Raw genomic sequence first — 23083 nt, 5'->3', positions numbered from 1 at the left:
ATTGTTGAAATATGTTCGTGAAATTGTTGAAAATTTGGTGTCTAAATATGTAGTGTGTGTTTGTTGCGTGTATGTGCTGAACCCAAGAAAAAACTGCGATAATTCGGCTCTCAAAAACACTAAACACAAAAAAAAACACCCCTTTATATTTTGTTTTCTGGTGTGCCAAAATATTCTCACAAGGAATAACAATGTTGGTTCGCGTTTACAAAAGAAGACACATAAGGATTGAGTTTATTAACTCGAACTTGTAATTAAAAAGATTTTAATCTTTAAATATTTGTACAAAACAAACTTATTTAATACAGTTCGCATATTGTTCAATAATCCATTGTGAATTATAATTTATTATTGTTTTGTTTTGTTTTTTTTTTTACTAATTAATTTTAATTAATTTTTGTTGGTTTCGTTTAATTTTTTGTTTTGTGTACGCAATAATTAATTTAAATGCTAGCAACAACGATGGAATATTTTATTTTATTTGTGACAATTTTAATTGTATTTTTAATTAATGGTGAGTACTTTTATGTTTCTTTTTTAATATTTACCAGTCTAGGACCATAGTATAGTATTTGAAAGTCATTTCAGAACGGCTGTAAAATGGAGAGGCTTCTATTAAGATCTTGTTTAACAATATTTTAATCAAAAGGTATTTTCATAGCTGGAAACTTCTGTTTTTAAGACCGAAAAAAATTTATACTTGCGCGATAAGCTTGATGAAAATTCATTGAGGATGATCAAAAACAATCAAAAATAATTTTGGCCGACAAATATTCCGTCTGTCCCTACATCTATTATACTTATATGAAGGGTTGGGTGTGTTTTTTGTCAATTTTTGAATTAATTGTTTATATCATAAAATGAGAGGTTTACGTATTATCTACATTATCGGCAATTGACTTCGAATACCATGGTGGGCTCTTTTTTTAAATCAATCTTTAAAACATAACTAAATCAGAGAAACTTAAAAGTATCTTAACCTTAAAAATTAAAAAAATTATATCTGAATATGCTTTAATCGAAAAATTGCTGATCTTTTAGTGACATATTTTGCTAAATTAGGGTAATATTCGTACATTGTCCTTAATCAGTATAGCGTTTAATATATTACAGTGGTCGGAAAAATGATGTCTTAGTGATTGTCTACATTTACTGGGAACGAAAAATGATGACAAGGTACACAATGTTTTTCCGATTGGTACAGTATGACAGCAAAATAGAATCCTTAAACAAATTCAAGTGTATATTATCAAACGTCAGCATAAAAAGGAGAAATTATTATAAATAAGAATAATCAACCTTTATTTTAAAATAAATATTTATAAACTTAACCCATTATATTCAATTTTGATCAAGTTTTTAATTTTCAAGTCATACTAATCGCTCTACGAATAAAATTAATAATCCTTGCTCAAACAAGTAGCTTTGCCCTCTAGCAATGCTTTTTTACATGCTTTCTGTGGGGACGTGATAATTTTTACAGACCATATGGTAATGAATAAGATAAGGTGTTTGTCAGTATATACTCTCATAGATAAACTCGTCTCTAGAAGGTTTTGTGTTGCTTTTCTCCCTTTTCGCTCAGGGTACCATGAACATTATCAAAATAGCGAGATAGTAAACTTCTTAGAACATATTTTTTGACCATTTTAACAAGAAGATAACTGGAGAACAAACGTAAGAACCATTTTCTCGAACAATTCATTTAGCGTGAATTGTTTGGCTTTACGCGAAATCATTGTATCGAGACTTGTATCGATCTCCATTCGGTGCAAGGATATATTGACACCAAACTGCTCAACGAATATCTCAGAAGTCCTTTAGATTCAAGACGTTACTTTTATTAATAAACGAATCACAATATCAAAGCGAGCCTGGATTTGTTGATAAGGTAATCTCTGACATCTCCAAAAATTTCAATTTTCGGACAAAAGGTACTTATTTAGTCATATGTCTTCTTATTAGAATAAGAAAACGGAGATTCAATAATTTAAGCTGAAATTACTATCAAATTATAATAATAATAATAATGATAATGAGGTTTAACCTCCGTTTCTCAGACCACGTCTATAACAGAGACCGCCTCATTAATTTTAATGATGTGGGCTTAACTTCGTTCTTCGGCAGTGTGATCAATTTACCGCCTTATTAATTTTTTTGTTCACACTGCCACTGCCTAGATTCGAACCCATAGCCTTCCAGCCAGTAGTCATAGCAACTTAAGACGCCTTAACAAGCTCGGCTACTATCCGGTTAAATTACTTTCAAATTGATAATTTCTCGTATATTCGAAGAATGCCATTTATTTTCTAAGAGAGAAAAATTGTGAGACTAATCATAATTAACCCACACACGACATTCTAAAAGTATTTTTATCAATTATAGCATATATTCGTGAGCACCTAAGCCAGAATGTTTACGGTTTCATAAGAAATTATATTTCCCCCCTAAATAAATACGAATTGTACGAAGGAGTAGAAAGATTTATTTTTAGCTCAAATTGAAAAACAAACAAACAAAAAAATAGGTTAAAAGCCTATATAGACAAAAATTGTCTACAATAACTGAAAACTGATGATGATCATCCATTTTTGTGTGGGTAAAGTAAGACCTAAATAACACCCACTATGAAAATATGGTGAAACTCCATATATATATATACCAAACAAAATGTTGAAAAGAAGGTATACAGATCGTTCTTTTTGGCTCGGTGTAATACACTAAAGATAAAAAGAAAATGATAATACCATTACAAGGTAATAAAGATGTCCTTCTTTACCGTACACTTAAATGTAAATAGTGTGTACACCAAAGGTACAAAAAGAACATATGGAAAACCATTGTATGTTGTAGTGTAGCTCCATTAAAACCATATCGATCCATGAGTATTGCGCATGTATAGATGGATACTAGTATACTGAATGGACCATTCATTCCTGTATGCTGTCAGGGTGAGACTCTTTACATATACGTATACATATACAGTTATATAAATATGAGGGTTGAAAATCACCCTACATCGTGTAAGTATTTTATTGTAAAAACTACCCTTACACAATAATAATATAATAATTTATACCCATGTTTTTGAGTTAAATTATTTTATTCCTTAAAAATGTTATGGCTTGATTGACATTTGTATGCTATTTGGACTAGATGATGTATGAAGAGCCTAGGTTAAAATAATTAATATTGTATAATAAGGGATATTACAAATATGTTGATATTGGGGTTAGTCTGTTTGTTATTGAAGGGGTTCGCTCACTACATGACAGCTGAATGTGTGTTGAATGATATACCTGCGGCTTTATTATAGATTTTGGAATATCAAAATATGTCTCAAATCAAAATTTATTGAAATATTTCTTATAAAATTTTGCAACACTTTTGAAATTTTTACAAGCAAGAGGTTGCATTATGAAAGAATAATTTATCTAAAGTACATTTAAGTAATTTTTTTTCAATTATATTCCGCTAAGATAATTTCATTTTTATATCCTGTATATATGTAATATATATCAAGGAATACTAAGTTTAGTCCCAAGTTTGTAACGCTTAAAAATATTGATGTTACGAATAAAATTTTATATTAAGTGTTCATAAAATCATTGCCTATTTCCGGCTCAAGAGTCTATTTCTGGCTATCCGTCTATCCGTCTGTCCGTCTGTGGACACGATAAAACGAAAAGAGATATCAAGCAAAGAAATTTATATATCGTGATCAGGACGTAAAAATTGAGGCTAAGTTCGTAAATGAGCAACATACCTCAATTGGGTATTGAAATAAAACAAAAGTTTAAATATCATACTCCCTACAAAAATATTAAATATTTTACCTGAAACATTTTTTCCTAAACATCACTGTTTACCCGTGAGGGGGAAATTTGGACAAAACGCGTCCATTTTTTATTTAGGTGCCCATTTTTTTCAAAACTATAAAAGATAGGGATTTGAAAATTTGAAGGTAGTTTCAATTAGGTATCTTGTGAAATATTCTCGAAAAACGAAAAAAAATTCTAGAAAATACTTTCAAAAATTTTCGAAAACCAAATAAATGGTGATCGAAAGACCCACATAATTGGGTTGGATTTAAAAACTCTTCTAATTTATAAAAAATACAGGGTGTTTCAACAATTAATTCAGTCAATTGTTTGTTTTCATTTGTTTTATTAATTATTAATAAAAACTAGTTACATTTTTGAATAACAACAAAGTCCCTGAAGTGATTGGTTGTGGCATCTTGATATCCGTTGAGGCTAGGTGATAATCGGAATCAATTCACATTTTTTGGTTTGTTTCCATGAAAATTATATTATAATATAGTGCAAACAAGTTGAGAGACAAACCGTTTATCATCCTGGGTGTTATTTTATCATTTCTCCGTTCAGAAGCGATACTAAAGCGATTGTTGGCGTCACTGGCATTTGAATTTCCAATTGAGATTTACCATTTTAAATTGGAAAATTACATAAAGAAACTTTTTTTTTTTAATTTTTAGTAAGTTTTATTAAACTTTTGAAAAAAAATAAAATTAAGAAACATGGAACTTCTCTAATATGCAGTTAACAAAAACAGTTTTGGAATAACAAAGTTCAAGTTTATGGCAGTAGAAGTTACCGTTTACTATTTTCGAAAACTGGGAAATGGATTAAATTTAAGTTGCAAGATTTGATTACAACAACGGGCAGGCGAAATTAAATAAAAGCTATTAAAAAATGGGGCACGTGCGTTCGTAATAGGGTCCATACACTAAAAAACATTTCATGTTTATCATACATTTTTATCAGAGTTACAAAAAAGTTAACAAACGCGTTTGTCAAACATGTTTATCAAATAGGTTTGACAAGATTTCATCTTAAAAAAGTTTTCTCATCTTAATAATTTCGTATTAAGAATATCAAATTTTTCAATTATTCAATTGAAAGACCTGTAAAAGTCAGAGAATTTTATCAGGAATAAACAATAGCCACCATTTTTAACACTTTTTAAATATATTTGCATTTCTTTTCGCGTCAAAATACTCCCGAATGCTTGAAAGTGGGTACAAATTAAATACGATTTTTAATCAGCCACTGCCTGTCATGGAATATAATGGAAAATATTATATAAAAATTTGTCAAAACCTCAAAAAAAAAAATGATCATGTAAATGTTATAGTAAATGTCAAATTAAAATAAGAATTCGAAAATAAGAATTTATTAAACTGCATTAAAAATTGTGAAAATAAGAGACCAAATTGCACAAATATTATTTTTATACCATGTATATATGAAGTATATCAAGTTTAGTCCCAAGTTTGTAACGCTTAAAATATTGATTCTACGAACAAAATTTTGATTTAAAGATTCATAAAATCCATTTCTCTCTCGTCTGTCTGTCTGTTTGTCTGTGGCAAAGCAGATGAACCGATTTTGAATTTTTTTCTGTCCGTTTAAAAGGTAATTTAATGGTGAGTGTTCTTAGCTAGGTTTCAAGTGCAAGTTTAGGGTTTCGTACCCGTAAAATACTAAAAAATTGGCGATGATCTTCAAAAAATCAATGCTGTTTGGAAAAAGCTTTAAAGAAAATGGTAATTTAAAGGAGAGTATTGTTATGTATGTTTCAAGTGCGAGTTTAGGGTTTCTTACTTTGTAGGGGGTTTTTAAAATTTTGTAAATTTCACTTGTTTAAAACTTCTAATAGAGCCATAAATGCTATCCATATAATAATTATATATGCATACATACAATTACATTAATTAAGGAGTGTATCATTACCATAGAAACGCCTCCAATAAAACTTATGCTCGGTGCGAATAAGAAAAAAATGATAGTACTAAATAAACCAGATAGCACTTTCCACTTCTACTTACACCGAGTGCAAAAAATTAAAAGTAGAAACAAAAAGAACATCCCTATAGAGTGAATATAATAAATATGCTGCTTGCTTTTAGACACGCGATATATATATCAATGAAATAAACTCTGTGCAAATTTGGCAGGCTGTTGATCTAATAGTAGGAGAGCTGGTGAACAATTTGGAGTATATTCTTTAGGCATTACAAAAATTTTTTTAATTGTCCTTGAAGAACCCCTAAATAAGACAGTCGAAGTCTGCCTGAAGGATATCGGCACCACCAACTGACTTTTGTTTTTTTAAGAAAAATTTCTTTGTTAAAAAATTTTTCTGAGACATTAAAAAATCAAAAGGGCAGGCCAATCAGGTGGGTTAAATGTTAGCCAGGCTGTTGCAAAGTGAAAACCACTGACTCACTGACATATTCAAATTCGACTTATAGAGACGCGATTTCAATAAAATACACAATTTTTCTGGTAAATGTAAAATAGTTATATGATACATTTTTATTGAAACAAATTGCATATTAGTGAAGTAAACATATTTCCATATTTATGTGTACTCCCAGTGATTTTAAAAATTCTTCGGCTGTAAGATAGGCCCTGATACACTTACGTTTTTATCAAGACACTGTATAAACCAGATGAGTTCCTCAGAAAAGAAATCGCATTTCTCTACGTCAGGTAACTCGACTTGTCATCGTCGTTTGCAAGACAAGCTGCTAGTTGATTCGTATCTTAACAATATTTCAACTTTTTTCTTGCTGGTATTCCGTACAGATCGGTTACATATGTTTTCTTCATGCCACTTTCTTACGACTTTGATAACGCGGATTTAGAGATTTAGCGGAAGAGAATGGCATTTTTTTTAAAACTTAATAAGGATTACGACTTAACGACATTCGAGTTATCGAGGTTCAATGTATTATTTTCCTTAAAAAATTCAAGGGTTGGTAGGGTGCCGCTACTCTTCAACTAGACTTTAATTATCTTACTTAAGGGTCCTTCAAGGACAATTACAAAACTTTCCGTTGGGCCTCCAGAATGTATTCCAAATTGTTCATCACCTTTCGGACTATAATACATAATATTGCTAAGTTCCAAAATATCAAAATACTCAATCATTTTAACGCGTCTACTTATGGGTCAAGTTGTTTCTTTACTTAAATAAATCACGAATTTAGAGAGGCATGTGATTCTAGCGTTCATGAAGATAGACATTCAGACGATATGTTGTATTTATTGTACATAGAAATGAAAGTAAAAAATGTATAAGCATTTACACACCGCAAAAAAGTTAATTCCCAAAAGTTAAGTTAGAGTAATCTTAAATTAAAAATTTAAAGAATCATCCCATAAAATCAGGTCTGAACGAAACGATTGTAGCATCGTAGTTATTAAAGGGATAAATTTTTTTATTTTGTTTGAAAGGTAATTTTATTGAATTGTAATTTTTTAATTTTCTTCTGTATGCTTGAAGAAAATCCGTTAGAAGTCTCTTCCTTTTAAAGATCAGCACTTCTTCTCTAATTTTTACCGGGTACGTAGCCCTAAAGTCGCACTTGAAACATAGCACGGTCGATTAAATTACTTTAAAAAATTCAAAATCGGTTCATCCGTTTAGGAACTACGATGCCGCAGGCAGGCACACAGATATATAGATACACAAACTCGTTAAACTTATTACACCCTTTTTTAGTCGAGGGTCAAATGATTAATCCTTTTTAACCCGTGAACCGAAAAGAGGTATCTTATAAATTTAACAACCATGTGTGTGTGTGTGTGTGTCTGTTTGTCTGTCTGTATGTTTGTAGTATCGTAGCTCCTAAACGGATGAACCGAATCGGTTCAATTTCTCTCAATTTGGAAAGAGCTACACGGGAAAAATAACATTTGTCGGGGGTTTTTAAAACTTTGTAAATTTCACTTGTCTGTCGTATTTGTACAGATTAGTATTTTATAAAAAGTCTTATATTATAACCTTTCCTCGCTAATATAATCCAGATAATCCATAAACCAATAATTAGCCGAATATACTTAAAAAAAAAAACATTGTATTATCAAAAAAATCGAAAAGAAATTTTATTAATTTCGTAAAATATTTCTAAAATAGAATTTCCATAGTAATCTTTATCAGCTCAAATTATTTTTTCAATAATATTGTTTTCATTTATGTTATCAATTTTTCTTCTTATCTTCGTTATATTTTCGTTCCTACTTTTCTTTAAACCAATTTCAAATTACACATTTGATAAGGGATTTCAATAACTTACCTTAAAAATCTCGAAAAATAAGAAAATTCCATTTTGAGAAAACTGTTACCGCTCTGTTGAAACAAGCACTACTAGAAATGAATTGGTGTTAATGAACGAATCAAAACTAATATGCCACTATCCAAGAACAGATGATTATTTTCATTAGCAGTACCATGGGATAACAATGCAACCAATGATGTAAGGCAATGTTTTTTGCAGTTTTAACTGTGAAAACTGATAATATTATTCGCTAAAAGTCCGTGATTTAATTTTTCAAAAATATTGATTAGAATAAATATTATTCAGCAATATCGTGAGAAAACCGTGAAAATAGCGCTTTTGTAGACATTTTTATTTAAGTGCCATGCAATACCCAAATATTGTTTAAAACGAAGTTAAGAGTCGTGAAATTTTACGAAAAAATTACATGTAATTTGTGTAAACGTTTTTTATTTATACTTAAAAATAAAATACCAATAATATGAATAATAATAATATGAATGCCATATTATTTTCCTATAAATATTTTCCATTTTACTAAACATCTCTAACTTGTTTTTCTCCGGAGATATGATACTTTGAAGTTAAATGTCGGTACTCGCGTTGTTCTTATAATTCGAAAATGATATGCCGCCAGCAAAATAATCTATCAGACATTCATTGATTTTCATTTTTTTTTCTTAACACGACAATCACTGTCAGACTGCCCTTCTATTAATTAAGTTACTCATTGCAAGACAATACTTCGTTTAAGTGAATTTGATTTTGACGATTCATATTTACGTTCATAGTTTCTCAAATAATTTGCATGATAGATATGATAGATACTGTAATTTTGCTCCAAATAAAGCCTCACGATTTTCTAATACTGATGTTTGAGTGAAGGGTTCATCTTGAAAATCGCCTCTAATCTTGTTCACTTTCTTCGCTTCTCCCTCAATTGTCCTCTTCCATGTTTCTCCGGGTCCTCTTTTTCTTCTGGATCTTTGCGGATTCAATCTAGAGTCCCCCTTTCCACTGCTACTTCAGGTTTTCTCAAAGTGTACTCCAACCACCTCCATTTTCTATCCCGAGCAGGCTCGTATGCAAAGAAACGGTTTTGGGCGTCAAAACCCTTCCCATTGAGAATTCGTCCACATATTTTTTGAACTAACAATATAGTCCTGTAAATGCACCCATTTATGAGACGCATTTCCACTGACTAATCAAATATCCATGCATATTTTGAGCTCGATACGTTCTTTGACTTTGTATTTGAGCTGAGTAAACAAAAAAACTGGATCTTGGCGAGGCTATCGGATTAGCTGATCCTGCGAAACATATTTTGATTGAAATAAGAGGAAACATTGGAGAAGACTTCAGGAAAATTTTCAAAATCATGTGCGATATCTGCGATGAATACGGCATAGAAGTGCGGAAGCCAAGGTTCACGTCATAACGCTTGAATAAACAGGCTGATTCAGTTGAAGATTATAGATCGCATTTTGAATCATCGCAATATTTTATCAAATTAAGCTTCTCTCTTTCTAAATAAATGAAAAATTTTGATCAAAACTCTTGCGCGACTTTTTGAAATAGAATGTATTCCTTTTTGCACGATGATTCCCGTATCATCTGGGCCGACGAAGTTCAACTTTGGCGAAAACGCCATGCCAGTTGGGGTTCTAAACTCGAAGCACTCGATATTTGTAATAAAGATGCGTTTCCGCATGTTTACTAAATGCTTCGCGTTTTGCCTGTGACAACAGCGACGAATGAACGCTTCTTTTCAACCTTTCGTCGTCTCGTTTGAAGATCGGCTAACTGGTTTAGTCCTAGTTCAATATACATCGTGGTGCAGAAGTCGATGTGCACAGAGTTTTGGAAAAGTTTTTTTTTGTACCTCGCAGAATTAGCTTGTTGAAAAACAGTAAATGAATATTTTACATATTAATAATATATATTTACATTTTGACTTAATTAAATGTTCTCTTACTTGAAAAAATAATTTCTTGTTTTATTGAATGCATGACCATGAACAATTGCGAACAAAAGTTTGAACCCCTCTCTTGGATAATTCCAGCGCACGGGCCTGCTCCCGAATCTGCTGTTTAATTGTTGGCTAACCTGTTTCTCCCCACAAACCTCCATTTGAAGTAGCATTTATTTAATAACAATTAAAAGTTTGATAATTTTGTGAATGATTGTACAAGATATTAACAATTTAATTTATCTATTACAGTTACATACATATTACACGTATAAAAGGCATTTTCTAAATGTATAAAGTGTTTGTATTAAAATATATAGCCACATTTAAATAGTTCATTTTAAAATAACTCATGTATATAAATAGTTTTAGTACACACAGAAGATACCACAGAAGAACCAAACATTCATAAAAACATGTTTTTGTGAATGTTATTTTATGATTATACAAAAGAGAAATTAAACTTCAATTTACTATTCATTTTGTGTCATCATGTTTATTTTCATTTTCAAAAATATGTTCATATGTTTAAAAGAAATTTAAACTTGTACATAAATTGAAATAAATTATGAAGTAATTTACAAACAAAAAGTGGCGCTAATTTTCATAGACAAACAAATTTTGAAACTTTGTTAATAAAGAAAATTGAAATTTTAATCGTGGCACGCCTGCCGTAACAACCTTCTAGTCATTCTTTTAACATATTGTATTGAATTAGAATCTTTTATACTTTATTTCCTTTAAAAATTTGTTAAAAAATTCAAATTTCTATCTTCAATGATTTGTCAATTTCTGCCAGTTCGAACTTTACATATATAGCTTTATAACCATGATTTTAAATTTTTTGTACAACGATAAAATATAGTTTCTGATTTCCGATTAATAAAGAGACATTCCTAACAAACTGCTCGTGAGAATAATAATTAGAATTATCTTTTGTAAATATTATAAATCACATGAAATGACGTTGAACTGTATTTGTTTATAAAATTATTTACATGAGATTTCCATATACAAAATTTCTTCCCCACTTGCATTGTCACTCTTCCACCCCCTGATAAAACATAAATAAACATAAATAAAAACCATCCTCGAAGCAGGATGTATGTATATCGTGTAAAATTTCAAGCTCAATCGATGCAGAACTCTTTGAGTCCATAAACAATACACAAACGAACATAGTGAGCTTGTTCCTACGTGGCAAATTATTTTATTTGAAAGCTGCGTGAATTCGAATGGTTCTTTGCTGTTTCTGATTAAAATTAGTTCAGCGATCTGAAAAACATAATCTTTTTCCTACTTAACCTGGTTTTTTAAAATGGAATTGGAAGTCAATGCATTTATGATATTTCTATATTAAAAATTGAAAATTTCCTTGCGCTTCCACTGGAATTACGATATACTCAACTATTATATTATAATATAACAATGAGGTCTTACTTCTGTGTATCAAGCCATATATTCGCCCATCATACGATTCCATTATACTTGTCGGAATTTCATAGCCTTTGCGGCCAAACAATGATTATTAGACAAATACTTACTAGAAACTATTTTTGGAAAATTTAATTCTTCATAAACTTACAATTTAACTCAATCTTTGAAAATTTTTGCAGTGTTTCACACAAAAGCAGAAAACATTCTCTAAATGGTTATTTTTTTGAATAATGTAAGTTATGACAGTAAAAGTGTTTGACCAAAGCAACTTTTTCAGTCATGAAAATACGTAAAGCTCTCATTTTCACTCAGAATTTTCAATGAAATCACTACTATCAATTTTCGGTAAAAACAAATAGATATATAACAGTTTTATATTTAACTACCTGTAAACTACCTGCTTTGCTGGGCAACATCCCCACTTTCAGGGTAACAGTTTTGTAATGTACACGTCATACTCTTTTATTTGATATCCCACTTTCAAATATATGCAAATAATCGATTATTCATCCCCACTTTTTGGATCCACCTTTACACCCCCCGTAGGCTAAAAATAGATAAAAACAATCCTTGAAACTAGTTGTATATCTTCAATATTTGAGACATCCCTTTCGACCCCTAACTTTACTATATTATGCATGTATTATACAAAAATCTCCTTTCTTGAATCACTCTATCTAAAACAAAAAATCACATCAAAATGCGTTGCATAGGTTTAAAGCTCCAAGCATGCAAAAGGATTAGGGGTAGACAGGTAGAAGCGACTTTGTTTTATACTATGTATTGAAGCACTTATCTGGGGCATAATCTAAAACATTTATTTTATATGATTGCAATCAGTTGAAATAATCTATTCTAATTTCGCTGTTTAATTTATTTCCAGATTTCGCTCTATGTAGTACGTCCATAATTGCGTCAACAGAACTTCCAAACTTCAGTGGTGATACAAAACCGACAGTTCATATCAATCGTGGTGCAGCACGGCAAATGTATGGTTCCGGATCATTACGCCAAGCTGGTTCAAATCCAATCATTTATTACAACACTCAAACTACGACTACAAATAATCCACCAACAACTCAATCACCGTTAGCAGCAGGAACCATACAACACGTACCATTATACAAAACAAAAATGATGCAACCTCCACTTTTACCCGTATCAATACCAATACATCCTGATATGGAAGCAATACCAATACCGTACCACGGTCATATTGTGATACCACCACATTATAGTACAAACATCGATCCGCAACATTACGAGGTACCACGACATCGAAGTGGCTTCAATCATAAACCAGGTGGAATGCGTAGTCGACCTGAATTTGGAAGATTTGATCATTCGGGGCGATTAGCTGGGGGTGGGTATTTACCCGATCGTGGAGGTATTGATTTCCGTTATGGAAGTTTACAGCATTTAGGACAGTATTCGGCTGGACACGATCGTACGCAACATATGCGTGATGAGGATATTATGGAAGAGGGGGATGCTGCCGAACATTTATGCGGTGGAAATTGTTACCGGGGTGAATATATGTGTGCTGGTAGCTGCACGTGTATAAAACAAGATTTAAGGTATGTATTACTTTATTATGAAAGTCTCAAAATGAATTGAACCACGTACGCTTGGTATGCTAAATGAATACTTTGAAAATATAAGTTAGTCGAAAATCATTGGTATACATATATAGACTAATGTTAAGCCCAAAAAATGGGTTGGTTTTGTTATGGACGTTCTCGCATCTATAGGCATGTTGACTAAATTTTTTTTATCACTTGAAGATGACGGGCAAAAAAGTGAAGTTGGTTTTTGAAAATCTCTAGATGTACGCAAAACATAAACGTTTAAAATTCCTAATTACACAAAGAGCAAGAGATAGGTTACTGACGTTATTGTCCGATATCACCGTAGAGATACATATAAAATACAAATAAAACTTTGTTTTGCTAAAAGGAGATGGGCAACAATCTTTAAATGCTAACAACTTTTTTGTATTTCAATCAATTTTACCGTATTGTTTACTCCAAAAAACATTCTAGCCTACTCAGATAATTTTCATTCACGATTACTTCGAAATGTAATGGCATCGATAACGAATATAAAAGGTCGATATGTAAATCGACCCTTTTTAAAATTTTAAAGCCAACCCTTAAAACTTTAACGGTCGATTTATCAAGGTAATTCGTAGGCTAATATCTTTCCATTGTTTTATATTTTTTAAATGTTATTCTAATTGGCGTACAAAACAAACGTAATTCGATTCACGTGTCAAAAAATTTCCATGTTCCAAAGTTACGGTCTTATATACCCAATGATTTGTTTTTACTTTTCAAATTTTAAAAATTACGGAGAGCACACAAGGTTTGATTTAAATAAATTATGTATTAGTAGGTTTCCGTCTATAAAAAGGTATTATAAATAATAAAAAAATTTTTGCAAAAACTAAAACCTACAAAAATCATTGACATTACATTATACCTAGACTAAGCATCACCTATCTTTCCATACAGTGAGAAACGTGCCAACATCTGAGGTAATTGCTTAGGTCAGCTAGGGACATTTATCAAAAAAATACATTTATTAAAAGAATTTAGGGACATATATTAAATAAACGTACATTTAATGTTAAATTTTCATATCATAAAATGTTTTACATAAAATATCGTGATTTCACAGGACTTATTCGCTTTTTGAGTTAAAAAAAATACTAACCACGTATCACTTTACATTTTTCTTACGAATTTACAAAGGATTAGACCTAAGCAATTACCTCAGATTTTGGCACGTTTAAAATCGTTTGACCACCAGTCTATATAATGTAATGTCACTGACAAAAATCCACAAAAAATAAATAATAATTTTAAAGTACCGGCTCAAATTAATAATTTTCTTGTGAAAAATTACGCTTTGAAGTCGTCTTTAACCATATCTATAGCTAAAAGATCGCTTTTGGCATCGACTCCAAAACGTAATTGCTTCCCAGGAAACTATTAGTCGGCACTTTAAAATGATTTCGCACGTATCACCGAAACACTACAAAACAATGAAATTAAGAATCAAATCATTTTTCCGAAACTATAAATTATAATAAATATTTTTAAAATATAAGAAAATGAGATCATTTAATTGATTAAGACCTACTCTTTTAAAAAAAGCTAAGGTGAGATACTTAATAATTATTAATTATCTAAATATATGATTAATACGATAGACAAGGCCATCGCCAAAGGGATCAAAATAATCCGGTCGCCTCCCCTAAACATTCAAAAAAAAATTTTATCAATTACTTGTCATTTATGTTACGAGTTATAATTGCCACCCAAAAGATCGATGGAGATTTGGCATCAATTTTTGCTTTCGTGAGTCTGTTGAAGTTTAAAATTTTTTATTTTTATAATTATTTGATTTTATATTTTAAAACTATAAATTTTATCTATCCACCATTCTGCTCTCCTCCCCCCCCCTTTTTCACTACTGGTTGGCGACGCCCTTCATTATTTTTCCAAATTAAATCTGGAGAAATAAAGCCTGTAATTAAAACTGGAAAACATAAAAATAGATCTTAAATAAATAATTAAAATAATAAAAAATAATTTTATTATTATTGTATGACTACAAGTTTTTTTGAATCTCTTGAGAATGAACGCAAAGTTCGAAAAAATTTTGAGATCAAATAAAAAAACTTGTCATACACTAATAATAAAATTATTTTTTATTATTTTAATTATTTATTATAGTATAGTATGTACTACCAAAAACCTAATACAAATTCAATTAATAGATCTTAAAGTTTTATGAACATGAAATCCCAATTGAAGTGGTTACTTATTGCGGTTTTAATAAATAAATAATTTTAAGTTTTTTTTTTGTATTTACAAAAATAATTTTAATATCATAAACCAAAAATTTTTGATAAACTGTAAAAGTTCCCAATTTACGCTACCGCTGCCTTTAATTAATAATAAAAATATTATTTACAGGTGTAACGGTGAAATGGACTGTGATAATGCTGAAGATGAGTTAGGCTGTGGTGAAGAGGAAGGTTATCATAATATGCAATGTGATGAATCAGAAAATAATGTAAGGTGTCCCGTATCAGGGAAATGTATTTCAAAAGACTGGTTATGTGATGGAGATGATGATTGTGGTGATTATTCCGATGAGACTCATTGTGGTATGTAATAATTTATCTTTTCCTTACTTTCCACTATTAATCATGCTCGCCTGTATCAACCCCCATTTCAAAAACCGCTGCTTTAATTTATTTTTACTGTCAGAAATTTTATTCTGTATCAGGCATAAGTTTATATTTGTACCGCTCCAAACTTTTCTTAATATGGTTATTACTAAATATATAGTTAACGGTTCATGGTTCATGAAAAATCGTAATTACCAAATTTGTAGAACATTTTAGTAGAACATATAATTTTAATTAGTCCATTTCCGGTTATCTGTCCGTCTGTCTGTCAACACGATAACTCAAAAACGAAAAGAGATATCAAGATGAAATTTTAATAGCGTAGTCAGGACGTAAAAAGTTCGTAAATGAGCAATATAGGTCAATTGGGTTTTGGGTCCGTAGGACCCATCTTGTAAGCTGTTAGATCTAGAACAAAAGTTTAAGTGTAAAAAATGTTCCTTATAAAAAAATAAACAACTTTTGTTTAAAACATTTTTTTGTAAACATTACTGTTTACCCACGAGGGCGCTAATTAGGTACAACTTTTATAGTATGTAAATTAATATGGGAATATCAGTTAAGTGTGCGTGGCTATTTTAAAGTGGATATCTTTTTTTATATATGTGACGTCAAAAAATAAACGATTGTGTTATCAACACTGTCTATACATGGTATTTCAACAATTAACTCAGTCAATTGTTTGTTTTCACTTGCTTTTCTACAATTTAATGCAAACATTTTTTTTTGTAACGGCGAGAATTGAACCCGCTACTCTAGACATACCACGAACAGGATTGGTTACGCCTTAACCACCTGAGCTACTAAAGTTGATGAAATAAATGTATAGTCAGTTAATTAGTTTCAATAAAATAATTTGCATCAATATTGAACTCTTTTATCCCCTTCTCTACCTTTTCCCTCTCATTAATATGATTATGATTTATTATTATTATTCAACCCAATCAATTTAATCAATGATCCGCGGGTCCGTCAATCCCTGCGTAATGAATTTATTTCACTTATAATTTACAAAATTGCCACTGATAACTTACGAGGTGGAAGTTTTATCAAGCTATATCTCTTAAACTACGAATGTAACGGCAAAAAGTTTTGCAAGAAATTTACTGGAAATTTCATGATCTACAAATTTGGTTACTACCATTTTTATTGTGCTTTGAACCGTTAACTATATATTTAGCAATAACCATTTTAGGAAAAGTATAGATAAATAAAAACTTGCATTAAACACAAAAAAATTTAAATAAAAGTTAAAGAAAATGTTTTTATCTACAAAAATGATTTCTAATATTTTTGCCGTACGATGCCCGGATCACCAGAAATTTGATAAAATGTGTTTACCAAAATGGCTGCAGAAGACTGTCCCCACTCCCGAGAACTTGTTTTTTCATTCGGGGATACCACTATACATATTCCAACACAAAAACAAATTCAGCAGTAAATTTCAGAAAAAAAATACCTAGTTATTGGCCTACAGCTCTTAAACTTCGAAAGTTACGGCAAAAAGTTTAGCATGAAATTTATTGGAAATTATATGTTGTACAAATTTGTTTATTACCATTTTTAATATACCGTGAACCGTGAACTATATATTAGGCAATAACTATATTAAGAAAAGTTTAGAGCGGTTTAAATAAAAACCTATACATTATACAGAAAAAAGTTTCCGATAAAAATTGTACAAAATTTTATTTTAAATGAAAATGGTTCCTATACTATTTTTTTTGTACGATGCTCGGGTCACGAGGTATTAGATAAAACGTGTTTTCCAAGATGGCGGCTAAAGCTCGCGCCCCTCCGCACCGCCAATTTGGATTTACACTCGCATGATACCCCAAAACATTTTCCAATACGAAAAAAATTTCTGCGGTAAACTGCAATTGATGTTCAAACATTATTTTAGAATTTTGGTAAGCTCTAAAATATAATTTTAAGACGCGTTTTTCAGCTTTTAAAATGGCCTTTTTGGAGTTTTTCCAAACATTAAACTGTTAATATCTCGAAAACGAAGAAGTTTACGAAAAAATCACAAAGAACCTTTTTGACGTTAAATAACCCATAGAATCAAGAGTATTTTTTACTTGATTCAAAAAAATGTCATTTAACTGTTTCTTTGGAGGGGGGATACAAAAATTGGACCCATAGAGTTTCTGGCAAGATTCACAATATTAATCTATTAGCTTTTTTGATCAAGAATAAATTGACAAAATGCGGTACTCATATTTTGCACACTCAACCCCATCCAGCGCCTGTTCTAAGAGATCCGTGTCATTAATTTGTTCATAGATAAGTAATAGATTTGAGATTGAGTAGAAATAATAAAAAACATTGTTTACTTATTTTTTTCTTTGCAGGATTCACAGCAAACTGTACAGATGACCAATTTGAATGTGCCAATGGATTATGTATTCAAAAATCATGGGTTTGTGACCATGATAATGACTGTAAAGATTTTTCTGATGAAGTTAACTGTACAAAAATCGAGTAAGTGACAAATGTTTAGTTTTACATTTTAAATATATTTTCTCATAAAATAGATTCAGTCCAAATTTAAGGGAAAGGTGTTATTAATAACGTGTCTATAGAAAATATGTAAAAGTTTATCGAATTCTTAACAGGATTCAAAATCAATCCTAATGTTGAACCATTAAATTTTGAATTTTGCAAAAAATGCACCTGTAGTGATTTAAAATTCGAATGAATTTCTAAGAAATAAATCCAAAAATAGAACTATTGTTTTAGATTGAAAGTATTGAAACCCACTCATAGTCTCTATTAGTTAATAAGAGGTGATTTCTGAGAAAATCACAGAATTAAAAGCCATCAAAAATTATAATTAAAATATCTATTATTATTCTAGCAAAATTTGATAATGAATTCGGAAAATTTTGGGAGAAGACTAATTAATTCCCCACCGAATTCGAAAAATCGCATCTTTCTAGCATGTATATGTATAACTGAAAAATATAATTTTGGGTTTTTTTCCGATTTTCTGCGAGGTTGCGATGTGATTTATGAAATTTTTTGAAGTATTCTCTTGCTTGATCTTTAATTGGGGTCTATTGGTGAAAATTCCATCTTTCTAGCTATTTATAGAACTGAAAAACATAATTTTGTTTTTCCGATTATCCGGTGGGTTGCAATGAAAAAGTTGGAGTTTTTCGATTTATTCCGTTGGTTTCAAGAAATTTTGCGTCGAATGCCGTACCTTTCTAGCATGTCTAGAACTTCCTTAGAATTTGTATAGATGATTCAGACAATCAGTTACAGTTTTAGCTATACAGTACATTAAACTGCCTTACAAACTTACCTGAAATTTTCTCTAGAATTTTACGCAAAAATTGTTGCTAGCTGACAAAAACCGTGAAAGTAACAATTAGAACCATAGAAAACATGAAAAATCTAGGAAAATGTAAAACACTCCTAGAATCACTACCAATTTCTTGGAATGTCTGGCCTTTTTCAAGAGTTTTTAAAGGATTTTTTTAATCTGAATTGATGAGATAGTTTTACTTTTTTCCCGTTATATAAAATGTAGCATTTTAAAAACTTATAATCTCTATTGTGAAACCCTACAAATGTCTTTTTGATACTTCCACTTATATTTCGTTTTCAAACCGTCCATATCTACACGGCTTGTACCTAGATGTACCCAGACGGCAGTTGTACCTAGTAATATGTTACATTTTAAAATAATGTCTTTTAATAAATAATATATTCATATTCCACGAAATGTTTAGAATTAAATACTTAAAAACAATTTATTTTACAAATAACAATAAGATAAAAATAAACTTATCATCGAAAATGATACACTAAGAAAACAAACACAACTTTCTATACAATTTCTTTCTTTCTAAGAACTACAAAGTGTTTTGGCAAATATTATCTTTCCATACAATATTCATTTTCATTATAGAACTTATTAATATTAAGAAAGATAATATTTCTCAAATTAAAATTAACAATCTCGAATTTTAATATGCCAGACAATAAATTATTAAAAAACAAGTGAAAACAAACAATTAATTGTTGAAATACCATGCATAGTCAGTGTTGATTTCTTTATCACATAACACATACATACATGTAACACATACATAACTGATATTCAAGTATGGTACATACTATAAAATTTCCGCCTAATTGGCGCCCTCACGGGTAAACAGTGATGTTTACGAAAAAATGTTTCAAGCAAAAGTTGTTTGTTTTTTGATAAGGAACATTTTTTACATTTAAACTTTTGTTCTATCTCTAACGGTTTACAAGATGGATCCTACGGATCCAAGACCCAATTAACCTATGTTGCTCATTTACGAACTCGACCTCATTTTTTAACGTCCTAAGCACGCTATAATAATTTCAGCTTGATATCGGCTTTTCGTTTTTGAGTTATCGTGATGACAGGCGGACAGACGACAGACAAACGACACACCGACGACAGACAGACAGATAGATGGACAACCGCAAATGGACTAATTAAATGATTTTATGAACACCTATACCAAAATTTTGTGCGTAGCATCAATATTTTTAAGCGTTACAAACTTGGGACTAAACTTATTATACCTTGCATATTACATATATGCATGGTATAAAAATAGAAATATAAAAGTCGGTTCAGAATCAATGAAGATTTCGCATAGCACACACGAGTAAAAATTCAACCGAATTTAGATTCTCCTACTTTTTGAAGTTTGTTAAAAACCATCATTTAAGCTATCCCAAGAAACGTGCGTACAAACCGCCTTCTGTTGCATCACTTGCAAGATTAAGTCAACTTCTGGCATTAATTTGATTGAAAAAGATCCATATCATAAACAATGTCTCTCACCAAAATAATGAAAAAGAGTAGTGCGGAGGGTTATTCGTTAATTTCCATGTCACAAATGTTCGCTTATCATGATTGTAAATATTTAAACAGCTTGACGATCATAATCATATTTTAATACGAGAAAAATCATCAAAATAAGCGAATATTTAGTAAGCAGTAAGCGAATATTCGTTCGTATTCGCTATTTGACGGGCATGTAATTATTGTCCAGTGTTTGTTAAATAGCGAATGTTTGATGCGGCTTTAAAACGCAGTTTAATATAAATTACAAGAAATATTAATTTTCAACCAAATCATATACCAATAGGACTCCCACGATGAAATCATTGGTACCTGATCATTTATCAAAATACATCAAACTATACCATCAGATTTTATGAAAAGGCTTGTCAAGCTATAGGGCGTGCTAAAAAAATAGGCATACACCCGAAAAGAAATTCTTCGTGCAGCAAGTTAAAAATAAGCTAAAAACGTTATTATGGCACATTCAGAGCGCGGTTTTAAAACATCAAACCACTTAAGTGGAACTTACAATTTCTGTTGGGCATTTTATCTTGTAAAAACATCTTATAAATCATAGAAAATGAAAATTGCAATTCTTTTAATGAGCTTTTTTTTTAAAATATACCTATATCTTTTAAACCAAAAATTGAACTTTTGACTACATTTTTTTACATACAAAAGTATTCATATATTGAACAAATATAATAAATAAATTATATTGACTATTTTAATGAAACACACTGTAAAAATGTTATACGAATCGATAGACGAAGCTTGTCGGAAGGGAAATAATGTTGCTTGGGTGATCTCCATGGAAACAAGCAGCTTTAGCTTTCCCAGTTCCCTGCTGGTTATTATGAATGCACAGATAAAGATAGGCACAGATACATATACACATTTATACGAGTTGAATCTTTTATGACTGTATATTCGCTTTAAAAAAATAAATGTAATAATGAAAATGCGTGTCGATGGCTTTCTGACGATAGTTTTCCAAAATGTAGAAATATAAATATGAATAAATATAAATATTTGAAATGAATACCTAATGAAAAAATTAATTAATTTTATAAAAAAAATTCTAAAAAAAATTTTTTGATTAAAAAATCAAAAATTGAACCCACGCACGACCTGTGATATTCAGAACTCAGATCAGTTTTCTTACCATTCGAAAATGGTAGTATGATAATTTTGGGAGCATGTCTCTGATATGTGTAGTATTTTTATATTTTACTAGAGTGAAATCAGCCCGCTTCGCTGGGCTTAAAAGTAAAGATTGATAAAGATTGCTCTCGCATATCCCCTTTCTATAACACTCGAAATAATGGTAAGGATTGTTTTACACAGGTAAAATATATGTATAGATTTCTAATTTTTTAAATGTGTAATAGTCGTAATTATTCATTGAGTATATCAGAAAAGATAGCCGTGAATTATTTTATATTGACTATTTTTACAGAAATCTGTAATTTATGGTAATGTCAAATGACTACTTTTCCAGAAATCTGTAATTTATGTTAATGTCAAATTAAATTAATTTTTAATTTTTTTTTTTTTTTTTTATTAATATATCTTTATAAATTTTATCTCATGTGTTATTCTGATTTATGAGCTATATTGCTGTACAGTTTCATTAAAAACCATTCCCTAGTTTTAGCGTGAAAGCGTAACAAACAAACAAACAAACATGCTTACTTTTGCATTTATAATATCTTATAGAGATAGAGATTGAAAAGATCAGGTTTTTTTTTATATTTTTCTGAAGAGAATGAACATTTTAAATCTATCTATTAGACTTTGAACTTAATATGATTTACGACTGTTATACCAATACTTAATTAAGTTGTGATGCATATTTTGAAAAATCATACTTTTGTGTCCCATTTTTTGCCCATGTTTGGTATTTATATATTTATTATTCATTTATTTATATCCATTAGTGGAAAGAGAATCTTTCATATTTTCTTCATACAGTTGTAAAAAATACAATCTGATTATTGCTTATTTCAAACCAAACACAATATAAACAAGAAGTGGTGGATATAGCCCTTAGGACCCAGATCAATAACTTGATTATTGTATTAATCAATAATCAATTATAGAACAAATCTCGATATAAATTTGTGATAAATATTTCAATTTCATTATTACTAACCGAAAAAACCGAACCGAAAACTTGTTATTTATGAAAACAAAGATTATTTTGTGGTTCCGGTAAAAAATTTGATGTGAAAACCGCATGATATTATATTTTGGATAATTCTCAATATATTTTGACCCTTGACATTATTTACAAAAACTTACTGTTTTTGAATTGTTCAAAATATAATATCATACTTTTTTCACATCAAATTTTTTACCAGAACCACAAAATAATCTTTATTTTCGAAAGTAAAGAGCTTTCGGCGAAAATCCACGTTTTTGCAAATGCTTAAGTATATCTCGAAAGCGTTGAGCTTAGGTAAAAAATATCAAGGCTTAAAAATGCTTAAAATTGTCCATAATATAAAATAAAATATTTTTTTTTAAATTCTAAATCAAGAAAATGTG

General features: G+C 30.2%; 1 protein-coding gene across 1 annotated transcript in view; it reads left to right on the top strand.

Annotated features, from left to right (window-relative positions):
• The first annotated feature begins 493 nt into the window (after positions 1-493).
• LOC123292184 (low-density lipoprotein receptor-related protein 4) overlaps positions 494-23083 on the top strand; it is a 33780-nt gene continuing 11190 nt past the window's right edge. Inside the window, exons 1-4 of the mRNA XM_044872745.1 lie at positions 494-514; positions 12379-13072; positions 15479-15672; positions 18051-18180. Coding sequence (XP_044728680.1) covers positions 12483-13072; positions 15479-15672; positions 18051-18180 — 914 coding nt within the window. The 5' untranslated portion in view covers positions 494-514; positions 12379-12482. The remainder of the gene's footprint in view (positions 515-12378; positions 13073-15478; positions 15673-18050; positions 18181-23083) is intronic.

This window comes from Chrysoperla carnea, chromosome 2, assembly GCF_905475395.1.
Source record: "Chrysoperla carnea chromosome 2, inChrCarn1.1, whole genome shotgun sequence".
In the NCBI taxonomy this organism is placed as follows: domain Eukaryota; kingdom Metazoa; phylum Arthropoda; class Insecta; order Neuroptera; family Chrysopidae; genus Chrysoperla; species Chrysoperla carnea.
Note: the sequence above shows the minus strand (reverse complement) of the source record. Positions and strands in the feature narration are given on the sequence as shown.